Source organism: Aquarana catesbeiana, linkage group LG12 (genome assembly GCF_042186555.1).
Source record: "Aquarana catesbeiana isolate 2022-GZ linkage group LG12, ASM4218655v1, whole genome shotgun sequence".
NCBI classification, from domain to species: domain Eukaryota; kingdom Metazoa; phylum Chordata; class Amphibia; order Anura; family Ranidae; genus Aquarana; species Aquarana catesbeiana.
The window spans coordinates 9,187,114-9,205,701 of NC_133335.1; the positions used below are offsets into that span (position 1 = coordinate 9,187,114).

The 18,588-nt window shown below is 44.7% G+C and overlaps 1 protein-coding gene across 2 annotated transcripts in view; it reads left to right on the forward strand.

The window, feature by feature from the left end:
* Positions 1–18,323, forward strand: part of ZBP1 (Z-DNA binding protein 1) — a 29,814-nt gene extending 11,491 nt beyond the window's left edge. Inside the window, exons 6-11 of one of the 2 annotated variants that reach the window (XM_073607209.1) lie at positions 2,502–2,636; positions 6,552–6,686; positions 8,754–8,843; positions 13,918–14,040; positions 16,007–16,147; positions 17,590–18,323. In XM_073607209.1, the coding sequence (XP_073463310.1) occupies positions 2,502–2,636; positions 6,552–6,686; positions 8,754–8,843; positions 13,918–14,040; positions 16,007–16,147; positions 17,590–17,723 (758 nt within the window). In that variant the 3' untranslated portion in view covers positions 17,724–18,323. The remainder of the gene's footprint in view (positions 1–2,501; positions 2,637–6,551; positions 6,687–8,753; positions 8,844–13,917; positions 14,041–16,006; positions 16,148–17,589) is intronic. The other variant, XM_073607210.1, reaches the window with a different exon arrangement.
* Positions 18,324–18,588: the final 265 nt, after the last annotated feature.

Consider the following 18,588-nt stretch of genomic DNA (forward strand, 5'->3'; position numbering starts at 1 on the left):
GAGCAGAGTATTTCAGGAGAGGAGAGTTATAGAGGAAGGAGCAGAGTTCTCCAGCAGAGCAGAGTATTTCAGGAGAGGAGAGTTATAGAGGAAGGAGCAGAGTCCTCCAGCAGTGCAGGGTATTTCAGGGGAGGAGAGTTATAGAGGAAGGAGCAGAGTCCTCCAGCAGTGCAGGGTATTTCAGGGGAGGAGAGTTATAGAGGAAGGAGCAGAGTCCTCCAGCAGAGCAGAGTATTTCAGGAGAGGAGAGTTATAGAGGAAGGAGCAGAGTCCTCCAGCAGTGCAGAGTATTTCAGGAGAGGAGAGTTATAGAGGAAGGAGCAGAGTCCTCCAGCAGAGCAGAGTATTTCAGGAGAGGAGAGTTATAGAGGAAGGAGCAGAGTCCTCCAGCAGAGCAGAGTATTTCAGGAGAGGAGAGTTATAGAGGAAGGAGCAGAGTCCTCCAGCAGTGCAGAGTATTTCAGGAGAGGAGAGTTATAGAGGAAGGAGCAGAGTCCTCCAGCAGAGTATTTCAGGAGAGGAGAGTTGTAGAGGAAGGAGAAGAGTCCTCCAGCAGAGTATTTCAGGAGAGGAGAGTTATAGAGGAAGGAGCAGAGTTCTCCAGCAGAGCAGAGTATTTCAGGAGAGGAGAGTTATAGAGGAAGGAGCAGAGTCCTCCAGCAGTGCAGAGTATTTCAGGAGAGGAGAGTTATAGAGGAAGGAGAGGAGTCCTCCAGCAGTGCAGAGTATTTCAGGAGAGGAGAGTTATAGAGGAAGGAGCAGAGTCCTCCAGCAGTGCAGAGTATTTCAGGAGAGGAGAGTTATAGAGGAAGGAGCAGAGTCCTCCAGCAGGGCAGAGTATTTCAGGAGAGGAGAGTTATTTTTTTTTTTTAACAAACAGGTGTGCTTTATTGTATCACAAGGAAGAAGGTTACATAATACCTCTTGACATAATACAGAACATTACATGACAGATAAGCATGAGCAATCGCATAGCAGTGTCATACATGTGCAGGAGGTGAAAAATCAGTACATGTCAACATTCTAGACAAAATGATCACAGAGAAAAGTACCTCATGTATCCGGGGATTACCCCTCCCTCCCCCCCACATAATACATGAATCCACCGTGGCTCTCTAAGATGAGAGCCAAGGTGTCCACACTTTCTCAAATTTCCATGGACAACCTCGATTGATATATGTGATTCTGTACATAGGTATAACTGCCTCAATCTGTGCCTCCCAGGCCGACACGGTCGGGGGTGAGGGGTCTGTCCACTTCATCAGTATCTCCTTCTTGGCATAATAAAGTAGAAGGGAAATAAGCAATTTTAAGTGATAGGCTCTTTGTTCATTGTCATGAATCCCGAGAAGGGCCAACTCCGGAGTGATTGGTATGGATATTTGCAACCTGGAGTTTATCTCTGCAAATATTGCACACCAATATGTTGCTATCAATGGGCATTCCCAGAACATGTGGAAAAAAGTTCCAATTTGGCACTTACATTTGTTACACATAGGGTCTCTGTCAGGGAATATGCGATGGAGTCTCTGTGGGGTGTAATAAGTCCTATGTATAAATTTGACCTGGATTAACTTATCCCTGGATGCAATCACCAGTTTAGGGCCATTATCTAGACATTCCTCCCAATCCTCTCTGTCTAATGATGGAATGTCGGTGTGCCAACTGTCCCATAATTTTGCTATTTTAGGAGAGTCCTTACCCAGGAGTACAGCAAGGAGAGGAGAGTTATAGAGGAAGGAGCAGAGTCCTCCAGCAGAGCAGAGTATTTCAGGAGAGGAGAGTTATAGAGGAAGGAGAGGAGTCCTCCAGCAGTGCAGAGTATTTCAGGAGAGGAGAGTTATAGAGGAAGGAGCCGAGTCCTCCAGCAGTGCAGAGTATTTCAGGAGAGGAGAGTTATAGAGGAAGGAGCAGAGTCCTCCAGCAGGGCAGAGTATTTCAGGAGAGGAGAGTTATAGAGGAAGGAGCAGAGTCCTCCAGCAGTGCAGAGTATTTCAGGAGAGGAGAGTTATAGAGGAAGGAGAGGAGTCCCCCAGCAGTGCAGAGTATTTCAGGAGAGGAGAGTTATAGAGGAAGGAGCAGAGTCCTCCAGCAGAGCAGAGTATTTCAGGAGAGGAGAGTTATAGAGGAAGGAGAGGAGTCCCCCAGCAGTGCAGAGTATTTCAGGAGAGGAGAGTTATAGAGGAAGGAGCAGAGTCCTCCAGCAGAGCAGAGTATTTCAGGAGAGGAGAGTTATAGAGGAAGGAGAGGAGTCCCCCAGCAGTGCAGAGTATTTCAGGAGAGGAGAGTTATAGAGGAAGGAGCAGAGTCCTCCAGCAGTGCAGACTATTTCAGGAGAGGAGAGTTATAGAGGAAGGAGAGGAGTCCCCCAGCAGTGCAGAGTATTTCAGGAGAGGAGAGTTATAGAGGAAGGAGCAGAGTCCTCCAGGGTACAGAGAATTGTATTACATTGTGACTCTCCTGTTACATTTGATTGAAAATGTTCCAATTTGTATCTGCAGAATGTGAAGAGCTGAGAAGAAGCACAATCCCTTCAGATAATAATCGTACTGATATAACAACTTCTCTAAATCAGACAGAGACTGAAAACCCGAACAATCAACTCTCTAATGGCACAGAATGTAACAATGACACTGGTGAGGACTACAGAAGGACCTGTACTCGGTGACAGTTCAGGGCTGGGGGTGAGGGGTGACGGTTGGTCTGTACTTGTTACACTCCACACACAGGACAATTTTTCAAAAGATTAGATACAATTTTTTGCAAAAATATATTTAAATACACATATTACATATTTAGGGTGCTTCTTGATTTTTATTATACAGCAATAGGGCCCTTTTTTAAGATTGGGGTGCTCAAAGCGCAGCATTCACTTCTTATTGAACATCTGTTCTTGGAGTTGCCTTCTCTTCACAGTAAGTGGAGGAAGAGTGTACACCCCAAACCACCTCACTTTATATCACTCCCATTCCCCGCACCCCCTCCTATCCCCATAGATAGAATAAAAGTAAGGCATACACCAGTTAGGCCTATCATCCCTAATTGAAACTGTTCTGCTACTGAAAAATATTACACTGCTGTATAGAATAGAAAAATGCTGTATGCTCTGAAGTACCTTAATTCTTGTCGTAAAATTCCAGCCTGGGCTCTTTGTTGCTAGTAAATTTGGTCCTAGCTTTGCTATGTAAAAATGTCCTGCTGCTGGCCATCTTCACACGGCTGTGTCATCTGCAGTCTCTTAATTCTCGAAGAGAGCTCCATAGAAATTGGCCACTGGCAGCAGGGTTTTGCATCATCGAGAGCAGGGACAGCCACATCAAACTACTGGCCAATATCTTCACTTTATTGGCAAAAGTATTGGGACGCCTGCCTTTACACACATATGAACTTTAATGGCATCCTATTCTTAGTCCGTAGGGTTCAATATTGAGTTGGCCCACCCTTTGCAGCTATAACAGCTTCAACTCTTCTGGGAAGGCCGTCCACAAGGTTTAGGAGTGTGTCTATGGGGATGTTTGACTATTCTTCCAGAAGTGCATTTGTGAGGTCAGGCACTGATGTTGGATGAGAAGGCCTGGCTTGCAGTCTCCGCTCTAATTCATCCCAAAGGTGTTCTATCGGGTTTAGGTCAGGACTCTGTGCAGGCCAGTCAAGTTCCTCCGCCCTAAACTCGCTCATCCATGTCTTTATGGACCTTGCTTTGTGCACTGGTGGGCAGTCATGTTGGAACAGGAAGGGGCCATCCCCAAACTGTTCCCACAAAGTTGGGAGCATGAAATTTTCAAAATGTCCTGATATGCTGACGCCTTAAGTGTTCCTTTCACTGGAACTAAGGGGCCAAACCCAACCCCTGAAAAGCAACCCCACACCATAATCCCTCCTCCACCAAACTTTACACTAGGCACAATGCAATCAGGCAACTACCGTTCTCCTGGCAACCGCCAAACTCAGACACGTCCATTGGATTGCCAGACAGAGAAGCGTAATTCGTCACTCCACAAAACACGTCCCCACCGCTCTAGAGTCCAGTGGCGACGTGCTTTACACCACGGCATCCAACGCTTTGCATTGCACTTGGTAATGTAAGGCTTGGAAGCAGCTGCTCGGCCATGGAAACCCATTCCATGAAGCTCTCTACACACTGTTGTTGTGCTAATCTGAAGGCCACACCAAGTTTGGAGTTCTGTAGCTATGGGCTTTGCAGACAGTTGGCCACTTCCGCGCACTGTGAGCTTCAGCATGCCCTGACCCCGCTCTGTCATTTTACGTGGCCTACCACTCCATGGCTGAGTTGTTGTTATTCCCAAATTCTTTCCACTTTGTTATAATACCACTAACAGGTGATCGTGTAATATTTGGTAGCAAGGAAATTTCACGGATGAACTTATGGCACAGGTGGCAACCTATCACTGTACCACGCTTGTTTTTCACTGAGCTCCTGAGAGCGACCCATTCTTTCACAAATGTTTGAAGAAGCAGTCTGCATGCCTAGGGACTTGATTTTCATACACCTGTGGGCATGGGGGTGATTGGAACACCTGAAACCAATGATTTGGAGGGCTGTCCCAATACTTTTGGCAATATAGAGTATCTGCTGGTCAAAGTGGGTCTATTACTGCTTGATGTTAAGAATGCATTGCTGCTAAAACTACCACTGAAATTAAGCAGGGTATTTCAGGAGAGGAGGGTTAGGTAGATGAAGGAGCAGAGTTAGAGTATTTTAGGAGAGGAGAGTTATAGAGGAAGGAGCAGAGTCCTCCAGCAGTGCAGAGTATTTCAGGAGAGGAGAGTTATAGAGGAAGGAGCAGAGTCCTCCAGCAGTGCAGAGTATTTCAGGAGAGGAGAGTTATAGAGGAAGGAGCAGAGTCCTCCAGCAGTGCAGAGTATTTCAGGAGAGGAGAGTTATAGAGGAAGGAGCAGAGTCCTCCAGCAGAGCAGAGTATTTCAGGAGAGGAGAGTTATAGAGGAAGGAGCAGAGTCCTCCAGCAGTGCAGAGTATTTCAGGAGAGGAGAGTTATAGAGGAAGGAGCAGAGTCCTCCAGCAGAGCAGAGTATTTCAGGAGAGGAGAGTTATAGAGGAAGGAGCAGAGTCCTCCAGCAGAGCAGAGTATTTCAGGAGAGGAGAGTTATAGAGGAAGGAGAAGAGTCCTCCAGCAGTGCAGAGTATTTCAGGAGAGGAGAGTTATAGAGGAAGGAGCAGAGTCCTCCAGCAGTGCAGAGTATTTCAGGAGAGGAGAGTTATAGAGGAAGGAGCAGAGTTCTCCAGCAGTACAGAGTATTTCAGGAGAGGAGAGTTAGGTAGAAGAAGGAGCTGTTTTTCAGCAGAGCAGAGTATTTCAGGAGGGGAGAGTTATAGAGGAAGGAGCAGAGTCCTCCAGCAGAGTATTTCAGGAGAGGAGAGTTATAGAGGAAGGAGCAGAGTCCTCCAGCAGAGTATTTCAGGAGAGGAGAGTTATAGAGGAAGGAGCAGAGTCCTCCAGCAGGGCAGAGTATTTCAGGAGAGGAGAGTTATAGAGGAAGGAGCAGAGTCCTCCAGCAGTGCAGAGTATTTCAGGAGAGGAGAGTTATAGAGGAAGGAGCAGAGTCCTCCAGCAGAGTATTTCAGGAGAGGAGAGTTATAGAGGAAGGAGCAGAGTCCTCCAGCAGTGCAGAGTATTTCAGGAGAGGAGAGTTATAGAGGAAGGAGCAGAGTCCTCCAGCAGTGCAGAGTATTTCAGGAGAGGAGAGTTATAGAGGAAGGAGCAGAGTCCTCCAGCAGAGCAGAGTATTTCAGGAGGGGAGAGTTATAGAGGAAGGAGCAGAGTCCTCCAGCAGTACAGAGTATTTCAGGAGAGGAGAGTTATAGAGGAAGGAGCAGAGTCCTCCAGCAGAGCAGAGTATTTCAGGAGAGGAGAGTTATGGAGGAAGGAGCAGAGTCCTCCAGCAGTGCAGAGTATTTCAGGAGGGGAGAGTTATAGAGGAAGGAGCAGAGTCCTCCAGCAGTGCAGAGTATTTCAGGAGAGGAGAGTTATAGAGGAAGGAGCAGAGTCCTCCAGCAGAGCAGAGTATTTCAGGAGGGGAGAGTTATAGAGGAAGGAGCAGAGTCCTCTAGTAGTGCAGAGTATTTCAGGAGAGGAGAGTTATAGAGGAAGGAGCAGAGTCCTCCAGCAGTGCAGAGTATTTCAGGAGGGGAGAGTTATAGAGGAAGGAGCAGAGTCCTCCAGCAGTGCAGAGTATTTCAGGAGAGGAGAGTTATAGAGGAAGGAGCAGAGTCCTCCATACAGAGTATTTCAGGAGAGGAGAGTTATAGGGGAAGGAGCAGAGTCCTCCAGCAGTGCAGAGTATTTCAGGAGAGGAGAGTTATGGAGGAAGGAGCAGAGTCCTCCAGCAGTGCAGAGTATTTCAGGAGAGGAGAGTTATGGAGGAAGGAGCAGAGTCCTCCAGCAGTGCAGAGTATTTCAGGAGAGGAGGGTTAGATAGAGGAAGGAGCAGAGTCCTCCGGGGTTCAGAGAATTGTATTACATTGTGACTCTCCTGTTATATCTGATTAAAGTTTCAATTTGTATCTGCAGAATGTGAAGAGCTGAGAAGAAGTACGATCCCTTCAGACAATAATCATACTGATGATACAACTTCTCCAAATCAGACAGAGGCTGAAAACCCGAACAATCAACTTTGTAATGGCACACAATGTAACAATGACACTGGTGAGGACTACAGAAGGACCTGTACTTGGTGATAATTCAGGGCTGGGGGTGAGGGGTGGCGGTTGATCTGTACATGTTACACTCCACACACAGGACAATTTTTCAAAAGATTAGATACAATTATTTGCAACAAATATGATATTTAAATATACATATTTAAGGTGCTTCTTGATTTTTATTATATGGTGATAGGGTCTTTTTTAAGATTGGGGTGCTCAAAGTTCAGCATTCACTTCTTTTTGAACATCCGGTTCTTAGAGTTGCCTTCTCTTCCCAGTAAGTGGAGGAAGAGTGTACACCCCAAACCGCCTCACTTCATATCACTCCCATTCACCGCACCGCTTCCTATCCCCATATATAAAATAAAAGTAAGGCATACACCAGTTAGGCCTATCATCCCTAATTGAAACTGTTCTGCTACTGAACAATATCACACTGCTGTATCCTCTGCAGTACCTTAATTCTTGTCGTAAAATTACAGCCTGTGCTCTTTGTTGCTAGTAAATTTGGGCCTAGCCTTGCTATTTAAAAATGTTATTTTTTTGTATAATGTGAAAGATGATGTTACACCGAGTAAATAGATACCTAAAATATCACGCTTTAAAATTGCCCACGATTGTGGCATGGTGACAAATTGTGGTACTTAAAAATATTCATAGGTGATGCTTTAAAATTTTTTAACAGTTACCAGTTTAGAGTTACAGAGGAGGTCTAGCGGTAGAATTATTGCTCTCACTCTAACGATTGCAGCAATACCTCACGTGTGGTATGAACCCTGTTTACATTTGCGGGCGCGACTTATGTATGCGGTCGCTTCTGCGTGCAAGCATGGGGGGATGGGGCGCTTTCAATTTTTTTTTTTTTACACTTTCCCTTTAAAAAAATGTATCACTTTTATTGCTTTTATTACACTTTTAATGTAATAAGCAATAGTCACATGTCAAGTATTTTTTTTTGGAGAAATCTGGGGTCTGTAAGATCCCAGATCCCTCCCTTTCTACTTAAAATCATTCAAAAAGCTCAAGTAAACCAGAAGTGATGTCATGACATTGCTTTCGGGTTAGCAGATCCGAGACCCAATTAAATCCGATTCTGGCTTTTTTTGGGGGTCTGCGGCCGGTGGATGTGCCGGCTGGTCGGGAGAGCCCAGGCCAGCCGCAGAAGGCGTCAGGAATGGGGGGGGGGGTGTCCCCTTCTGCTGCTTGTAATAACAGCTGAGCAACTTATTAACCGCACTGGTTGTTATTACAAGTAGACTGACCGTCCGCTCTAAATAACGGTACCAGGGTGAAGCCTGCAGCTACATATCATCTAGGTACAACCACTTGAAGCAGAAGGCCGCATATATCAGTTACGTTGGCATGAAGGGGTTAAGGTTCGAACTTCACAAACAGCCCAGTGGGAAGGCCCCTGACCGGGAACACTCACAAAATGTGACAGCAATGTGTAGCAGAGCAGGTTTCAGATGTGCTGATGACAGCATCTGCTTTAAGGGGTGGAATGTGCCCAAATGGGAAGATTCCAGGAAGGATTGAGTGTCCCTATCCCTTCCCTACTCATCTGAAACCTTTCCCTACCGCTGGTCACTGTCCCTGACCTGTCCCTATGCTACGTACATGCGTAGTGCGCGCCACGCCCGCCAGCCAGGGTCTTAAATAGACTCTGCCTGATCCAAGATGGCCACCAGAGTCACATGGGGGCGACAGCAACAAACCGGATAGCTTCCCCAGTGACCCAGGAAACCATTTTCCTCCTGACTTCTTCTCTCTTAGAAATGCCACTGCAGTTGAGCGCCACCTGCAGTGGAGAAAGCAGACTGCACCTGCCTACACGTAGTTTGCCTATTAGCCATAATAATAGCCAGAACTCGCTAACAGGTTTCATCTCCTATAGAGTTCAATACGATTTGCTGCCTTTGTTTCACTGAACCCTGGGGAAATTGAGCCCAGGCAAATATGCTTATCCCTGTTCTAAATGAAAAATTATTTATTTTAGTTAAAAAATGTAAACAATTCTTATTACTGCTAAATGATTTATCTCACATTAAAAATGTTCACTGTCTTTCAGCACTGATAGGAGTTTCCTCACCGGATCATACATACGTGGGAGGTCAGAATCTTACCCAATTTCCGAATGGCTGGAGCACCATCCAGAGCTGTGAGTTCCTTATGTCCCTTAGTTTGTGCTTATTTCATGGCACATCCTGCAAAATTCTGACCAAAACTATTTACAGTGCATCCGGTAAGTATTCACAGCGCTTCACTTCCACATTATGTTATGTAACAGCCTTATTCCAAAATTGATTAAATTCATTATTTTCCTCAAAATTCTACAAACACTCCCACATAATGACAACGTGAAAGACGTTTGTTTGAAATCTTTGCAAATGTATTAACAATAAAAAACAAACAAAAATCCCATGTACATAAGTATCACAGACTCCTCCCATGTACATAAGTATCACAGGCTCCTCCCATGTACATAAGTATCACAGGCTCCTCCCATGTACATAAGTATCACAGGCTCCTCCCATGTACATAAGTATCACAGGCTCCTCCCATGTACATAAGTATCACAGGCTCCTCCCATGTACATAAGTATCACAGGCTCCTCCCATGTACATAAGTATCACAGGCTCCTCCCATGTACATAAGTATCACAGGCTCCTCCCATGTACATAAGTATCACAGGCTCCTCCCATGTACATAAGTATCACAGACTCCTCCCATGTACATAAGTATCACAGACTCCTCCCATGTACATAAGTATTCACAGGCTCCTCCCATGTACATAAGTATTCACAGGCTCCTCCCATGTACATAAGTATTCACAGGCTCCTCCCATGTACATAAGTATCACAGGCTCCTCCCATGTACAGAAGTATCACAGCCTTTGCCATGACACTCAGAATTGAGCTCAGGTGCCTCCTGTTTCCACTGATCATCCTTGAGATGTTTCTACAACTTGATTGCAGTCCACCTGTGGTAAGTCAGTTGATTGGACATGATTTGGAAAGGCACACACCTGTCTATAGAAGGTCCCACAGTTACCACTGCATGTCAGAGAACAAACCAAGCCATGAAGTCCAAGCAATTGTCTGTAGACCTCCGAGACAGGATTGTATGGAGGCACAGATCTGGGGAAGGGTACAGAAAAAGGTCTGCAGCATTGAAGGTCCCAATCAGCACAGTGGCCTCCATGATCTGTAAATGGAAGAAGTTTTGGAACCACCAGGACTCTTCCTAGAGTGGGCCACCTGGCTAAGTTTAGTGGTCTGATGAAACAAAGATTGAACTCTTTGACCTGAATGGCAAGCATCATGTCTGGAGGAAACCAGGCACCGCTCATCACCTGGCCAATACCATCCCTACAGTGAAGCATAGTGGTGGCAGCATCGTGATCTGGGGATGGTTTTTAGTGGCAGGAACTTGGAGACTAGTCAGGATTGAGGGAAAGATGAATGCTGCAATGTACAGAGACATCCTTGATCAAAACCTGCTCCAGAGTGCTCTGGACCTCAGACAGGGGTGAAGGTTCATCTTCCAACAGGACAGCGACCCTAAGCACAGAGCCAAAATAACAAAGGAGTGGCTACGGGACAACTCTGTGAATGTCCTTGAGTGGCCCAGCCAGAGCCCAGACTTGAACATCTCTGGAGAGATCTGAAAACGGCTGTGCACCGACACTCCCCATCCAACCAGATGGAGCTGGTGAGGTCCTGCAAAGAAGAATGGGAGAAACTGCCCAAAAGTAGGTGTGCCAAGCTTGTAGCATCATACTCAAAAAGACTTGAGGCTGTAATTGGTTCCAAACGAGCTTCACCAAAGTATTAAGGAAAGGCTGTGATACTTATGTACATGGGAGGAGCCTGTGATACTTATGTACATGGGAGGAGCCTGTGATACTTATGTACATGGGAGGAGCCTGTGATACTTATGTACATGGGAGGAGCCTGTGATACTTATGTACATGGGAGGAGCCTGTGATACTTATGTACATGGGAGGAGCCTGTGATACTTATGTACATGGGAGGAGTCTGTGATACTTATGTACATGGGAGGAGCCTGTGATACTTATGTACATGGGAGGAGCCTGTGATACTTATGTACATGGGAGGAGCCTGTGATACTTATGTACATGGGAGGAGTCTGTGATACTTATGTACATGGGAGGAGCCTGTGATACTTATGTACATGGGAGGAGCCTGTGATACTTATGTACATGGGAGGAGCCTGTGATACTTATGTACATGGGAGGAGCCTGTGATGCTTATGATTTTTTTCACGTTGTCATTATGGGGGATTGTTTGTAGAATTTTAAGGAAAATAATGAATTTAATCCATTTTGGAATAAAGCTGTAAGATAACAAAATGTGGAAAAAGTGAAACGCTGTAAATACTTTTCGGATGCACTGTAGGCATCAATTTTTATCCCATAAGCTAAAGGTAAAAAAAAATTGGAGTCTTCCCCTAAAGCAGGGATATGCAATTAGCGGACCTCCAGCTGTTGCAAAACTACAAGTCCCATCAAGACTCTGCCTCTGGGTGTCATGCTTGTGGCTGTCAGTCTTGCTATGCCTCATGGGACTTGTAGTTCTGCAACAGCTGGAGGTCCACTAATTGCATATCCCTGCCCTAAAGCCATAGGTGTGCGCAGCCTCTTGCATTAGGGTGTGCACCCCAAAGCTCAAATACATATGCATGTGTATATGTACTGATGGTATCAGTAGGACAGTGGACAGTGTAATTTTGTTAATTTTCTTGTCCCAAAATTTTTTAGCTTGTGTAACTTTTTTGGGGTGGATGAAATATCAGTGGTCTAAACAGGGGGGAATATGCACCACACAAGGCAATTAGGGTGTGCCCAGGCACACCTGGCACACCCTGTGCGCACGCCTATGCCTAAAGCCTTGTACACACGGTACGACTGTTGGCAGGGGAATGTCTGTTGACAGACTGTTGTCCTAAAATCTTACCGTTAGTACGCTCTTTTTGACAACTGTTGCCCAATTTTCGGCCAGCAAATGTTTGAAGACAGGCTAGTAAATTTTCGGCAGACGTCAGATTTTCCTATGGTCAGTACACAAATCCGTCACACATAAGTTGAAAGTACAAACACGCATGCTCAGTCGCTGCTCTGTGCCCTGCCCCTCCAGTGCTCACTGGAGCGCCGGGCTGTCGGATTGGGGAGGGTGGCGGGAGTGGCCGTCTCAGGCTCTCAGCGGCTTGCTGAGAGCCTGAGCCAGCTGCCAGTCAGGCATCTGGGTGGGTCCCAACATTACAGTTGGGATCTCTCCAGCATGAGGACCGGCTCAGTGATGTCAGCCAACAGCCGACTTTAGCCCTCTGTTGGCTGATTATGGATCACAGGAGTGCAGAATGAAGTGAACTCCTGTGATCCACAGGAGAAGTAGGGCCAAAAAAGCTTTGGCCATACTTTTCCTTTTAAAGGGCCTGTCCACTCAAAAGTGATTTTAGTTCTATGGAGCCGGATGGACTGAGTCAGCTCTTGACTTTTAATATGTCATGGGTACTCCCACAACAAGATCTGACATACAGTAAATCCCAACTCTGTTCCTGTTCATTGGTGGCATTTGGTGTCCCCCCTGCCACCTTTTTGTGTGTCCTACGTTACAGTCTTCATAATAAAAAAAAAAGGTATAAACAAGCAGGATTGATGGAAGCCCCTCAAAATGGGCAGAGAGATAGAAGATAATGTCCGAACGCTCTTCAGCATCCATCAAACATTGAAATACTGGCTTTGGATGGACTGACCCTTTAGGTAGACATTTTTTAATTCTACAACCATCCAAAGCTGAATTTATATTAGTGTGTGGATGCTTGATAGTCCAAGCACTCAGATTCTTCGTTTGTCTCCATGGCCTTACCAAGCCATGGAGACAAAAGAAGGGACCAAGCTTTGTCTAAACCAAGCTTGGTCTAGCAGACTTTCTCAACCTTTTCAACACACAGGAACCCTTGAAATAACTTTCCAGGTCTCAGGGAACCCCTGCTAATAATTACTATGTATATCTACAACTCATGATACGTTAGTGTGATGGTCATTGGGAAGAATGCTCCTTATACTTGTGGCCATTGGGAAGAATTACCCCCTTACAGATAGTTAAAAGGCTCAATGGTGTCAGTGGGCGATATCTAAGCGGCAGAAATTGCTCATTGCTCAAGGAAGCCCTAGAAACCTCTGGAGGAACCTCAGACTTCTATGGGACCCTGGTTTAGAAACCCTCGTCTAGACCAAGCCAAAACCCTTTATCTTGCCTGCCCAAATGACCATATTAATACATGTGCAGCCACCATAGTGGTGATCTATACTTAACTAATGCCACCAAAGTGAAGGCCTTAGAAATGATTATTCCAGGGCTGGGTGCAGTTATGAGAATTAATATCTTTATTGATCCTCCAAAATATAAAAAAAAATAGTAAATATATAGATAAACATCCACATTTCCATCTCCCAAAACAATTATTGTCATCAAGAACACCTCCCTTATCATCTGGACCTCACTCATACAAGGTCACGGTTCCTAAGATTCAACAAGTGACATCACTGGTCCCTAAATAGGGTGAATTGTCCCACCGATCCAATTTCTTTTTTTCCCATCAGACCATCAGCTGTTGGGACACTAGAAATCCCAAGACATTTTATATATTTTTGAGTCTCAATAAAAATATAGCATTTATAACCACACTCAGCCCCTGAGATAACCATCTGTTGACCATCGCCTTGGTGGCCTTAGTTTAGTATTGGACTTGGGGTTATGGGCCGGCATCCTTGAATGTGGGCAGGATGAGCTGATCTGAACCTACTGATTGAGGAATATTCCCAGCAGCTTTTATATATATCTTTAGTCTCAATAAGGTAATCTGTTGCTGTGTATCCAACGAGCTTCTAATATCTGCTTCACTCTAATAATTACTTTCTAACTCCAGCCAAAGTTTTTCCTCTTTTTTAGTTTTGGGTAGAGCAGAGAACCCTCTTTCAGATCTCATTACTGCCGATGTCCCCATTAGAGAGATTGCTCCTTCACTTCCTGTGTGGTCATGAAACAAGAATTGAAGTGTTCTCCGACACCCTTCGATCCAAAACCATAATAATCGCAAGCCTGTAACCTTTGGTAGTCCTGCATTCTGTATCGGGAAAGTTGATCCAATTTGCTGGCAACTGTGGTAATAATAGTAATAATAATAATTTTTTTTTTTTTTAATTACAGATACCCAGATCCATCCTCCTGTGATTAAAAATTACACCTTTTATATTCAAAACAGTCAAAATTTTACAGTAGGTGATAACTTGGTGAACGGTGGAGACAGCCAGGATCTCGGTTACATGACAGGTAAAAACTTTGCTGTATCAGCAGAAACAAGCAAGTGCCCAGATGGGGCATTAAAGGTGCTCTTTGTGTTTGTTACTTTTGCTGTGTTGTTGAGCCTGTGAGTACAGGCTCTTGAACTATCCATCGTTTCCTGAGAGGAATGCCCCAGGTATGCTTATTGGTCAGTCTATGGCAGTCTAGAACAGCCCATAAAATGTCTTCATAGACACAGCCCTTAGCCTGTTCAGAGTTTTCCTCTGGGCTGTACATCAAGAGAGAAGATTTTCTATAAGGTGCAGTAGACACTTCTAGAGTCTGTAACAGGGTAGTGTCTTCTGGGGTCATTTTCTGCCCTGAGAAACACTTGACCTCTGGTTTTATCAAACCTCCATACCGATAAGCAATTTATAGACTATGGAGGTTGCATTAGCCTGTTCAGCTATGGTGAAACAACCCAAGCATTAAAGGGTAATTCCACTTTTTGTGGGAAAAAATAGCAAATAAAAATATACATATATTCGAAATTCGAAAATCCAAAAATTCGAAAATCTGGAAAATTGAAAATTCGGAAATCCGGAAATTCAAAAATCCGGAAATTCGGAAATTTGAAAATTCAGAAATTAGAAAATCCAAAAATTTGAAAATCCAAAAAAAAAAACAAAGAAAATTCGAAAGAATGAACATTTGAAATAATAACTAAGTATTAAATTATAGATTTTGGAATTTCCTTTCAATTTTGGCTGTTAGTGAATGTAACAAATACGAATTATCCAAAATAACAAATGCCGCATCGAAAAACAAATGGAACTGAATGAATTAATAATATTTATAATAAAAAGTTATTGTTATTTATTATTATTAATTTGTTACGTTCCCTTCCTTCAGATGCGGCATTCGTTATTTCGGATAAATCGTAATGTCGGATAAATTCGTATTCATTCCGTTCTCTAACAGCCAAATTTCTAAGGAAATTCCAATACCTATAATTTAGTAGTTATCATTTCAGATTTTCGGCTTTTCGAATTTTCTGATTTTTGTTCCTATTTTTGGATCATCGAATTTCCACATTTCCGAAATTTCGGATTTTTGAATTTCCAAATTTTTTAATTTCCGAATATTCGAAAAAATGTGTTACATTCAAATTTCACATGTCTAACGGGATCCATGCCTTCCCTACTGACAAAGTGGCGATCTGCCTTGTTTACATAGGTGGATCGCCGTTCTGGCTCTCTGCCTAGTGATCGGTGAGTGTCGGCAGATATCAAGTCCGCTGTGTCTAATCACAGCGGGGCGTGGGGGGGCCGCTGGCGGTGCGCACGTGCGCCCCAGACCTAGAAGTGTCAGATCATGTACTAGGTATGTGATCCAGGCACAGAGCGGCCACTCCTGCTGAAGTCTATGTGGGCGGTGGTAAAGCGGTTAAAGCTGAACTCCTGACAACTGTTAAATACACAGAATAAAATTCTTACAAGGGAGCTTTTTGTATTTCTGTCCATCCAGTTTAGAAATTTTACACAGCTCAGCCACACAGAGCAGCCATGTCTGGCAGGACAGGAGATCTGATTGTTCTCTGTTGCTGTTAAGTAACACCTACAGGCAGTGCCCAGGGCAGCCGCCACTCCTGCCCCCCCCCCCCCCCCCCAGCCTGTGACTGGACAGTATAAGGAGAAGCTGCAGACTGATAGTTCATCTTTCTGTCACTTTGCTCTCTCCACCTATCAGAATGATCTTTATTAGCACAAGGAACTGTGAGCACTGCTGCACAACTGATTGGCTCCTTGTGCTGTGTCTCCCTCTCCCTGTCTGAGCTTTGCTGTACAGGGGGTCTGATACCAAATCATATTTAGACGCTTGCATTACAAAAAAAATAAAAACGTCATTAATGAATACAGAGCTGCAATAAGTTGTGTGTTTTATATCTGTTGGCAGTTTATTTTTTCAAGTTGCATTTCTGCTTTTTCATCCCACTTTTTTTTTGTTTCGAAAGGAGACTCAGCCGCTCTGACCGATGGCTCTGGTGCGCAGTACGCCTCGCAGGGGGCGGAGCAACCGCCGCCCTTGGAGTGGCTCAACAGCAGTCAAAGCGAAGATAGTTCGATGAACGCCTCCGATCTCTCAATGGCTGAAGGTGAATAGTTATGGTTCTTATTATTGGTTTATACATCTCCAGCCACACTGTGATGTCACGTTTCGGGGTACATAAGCTTTGGCCAGTGTGTTTCGTCAGATTAGGCGACCCCCCCCTGTCAGATTTTGTAAAGGAAGTGACGTTCCGTCGCCGCCATCTTGCTACACCCCGCACTCCTCCACAGTGAGGATACAGTGAGAAGGCGGCAAGCGAACATCTTGTTACACCCGCCGGAGTTTTGCATTTCACACTTTTATTTTTACCAGTATACTCAGCTTTTATAGTGAAATACAGGATTTAAAAATCCGTCGGACTGTTTTTGATGTTGAATTTTTAAAAAGCAGCGGAAAACCTGCTTGATCTCAGAGGATTGCTAATCTGACAGAAGACCGCTGCTTTAAAAAAAATCAACATCAAAACAGTCTTACGGATTTAAAACTACTTTCACCATATAAGCTGAGTTTACTGTTAAAAACAAGTGTTAAACGCAAGACTCCGGTGGGTGTAACAAGATGTCGGCTTACCGCCTTCTCTCTTCTTCTTTCTGAGGCACAGCGCCGGGGATTGGAGTGTGGGCAGACACAGAGGGGTAGGGGCGGGAGGAAGAGGAGCAGATTGAGCCCTCTCTCCTCTTCTGTCTGTGTGTGTGTCTGTGTGTGTAGTTGTGTACACTATCAGCTTACACAACTGCAGCCAGCAACCCTGCTGGGAAGCCATAGTCTGGTCTGAATAATGTGTCCGGGTTTCAGGTGGTCTGAAACCCGGACGCATGATTCCAAGCCCGAACTGTCCGGGTGAATCCCGGACAGGTGGCAACCCTAACTACAAACCTCAGCTGTCCTATCAGGTTTTAGCTGAGGAGAAACTCTGGGATTGATGGCTGCATACAGGGTTAATCTCTGTTTGGAGCAGGAGTTCAGAGGGCAATAAATCGCCATGCTAGGATAACTAAACGGTTTTTCAAAAGGGGATCTTTGACTAGGACCATTCCTGAGTTCTGACTTTGGCCCTCCTATACTGGAAACTTCACAGTTTAGTTTTCCTTAACAGGCTCCCTAATGGGGTCCCCTTCCTACCCCAGGGCCCCATGGCAGCTCATGGGCTGCTCTGGCTCCATTTAAAACAGTCATCCGATGTATTCCATCAGGGTAAAAAAGAAAGAGTTATACAGGTTGGTAAATTTCAGAATGCTCTCGATAGACCCGCACATGTGGCATAGTGGACTTTTTTTAGAAATTCAATACAAAAAAAAATCAATTGGACAGAAAAGCATCAGAATCAGTGGCAATTTTTAGGCTACAAAAAGCTAGCCCTTCAGTTTGCAGACGGTATAGCAGCCCGTCCCCCGGTGAGGGAAAAGTGGAAGATACGTTCATGGCTCACAATGAGTGATTACATCATCTGCACTAAAAATATGAAATCAGAACCTTCTTTTTCTCTAGAAATCCAGGAGCAACCACCACGCACGTCCTCCCCCGCCAACCCCAATCCACCCCGACAATGTTTAAACCTCTCCACCATCTGCGATGGGATCGGACAACTGACTCTGGAACAGCAAGACGACCATCTTTCGTGATTCTGTTGCCTCCTTGTTTAAAGGGAAACTTCAACTTTAAAGTGTAAACCCCCACCACCTCTGTACAGATTTATTTGGCAGCGCCATAAATGATATGCATCTTCAATTATTCCGCTTCTTTCATTGTTTACAAGCCAACTGGAAATGTTCAACTTGCTTTTAGCTCTGGGGGATATGTAGACACATGAAATGCTGTGTCTAGGTCACAGTCCTTGAAGATTTTTATTAGCAAACGGAAATCTTTTTAAGAAGTGAAAGGCACGTCCAAAATGGGCGGCCATATTGGAACACTTGTAGGGATAACTTCTATTTAAATGCTTCCTTTTCTTTTGCATCACCCTCCTCCCATGTACAGCCTGCTGAGCAGACAATACAGTGTCAGAAGCCATTTAGATGGAAGAGCGGTCATTATACCGCATCAGATATATATATATACAGACTGGCTAAGATTTTTGGATTTATGAAATAATGAGATATGGGCAGAATTTATGTGACTTTGTACAATAAACATCTCAATGACCCTTTTCTGTATTTGGTTGTTGTCATTAAAAATTGTGATTGTTTAAATTGATATTAAATTTACTTTTATTTTAATTTTTATATGGTGGATTTTCTTTGATAAAATTGCCTGTTTTTATTCTGCTGTGGCCGGTCCCCAAACTGCTGTCTTTTCCTGCCTGGTCATGGGTGTCTCCTTAGCTAGCTGGCCTCTAAGGGGACACTCATGTGTGTACGCTCCCAGCCCGTGCTGCGTGCATCCATAAACACACACAGCCCCCTACTCCCTCCCTCCCAGCAATTTGACTGATGCCCCCAGTACCCTTCTCTACAGCCCAGACAACGGGGAAGTGGCACAGATCAGCTG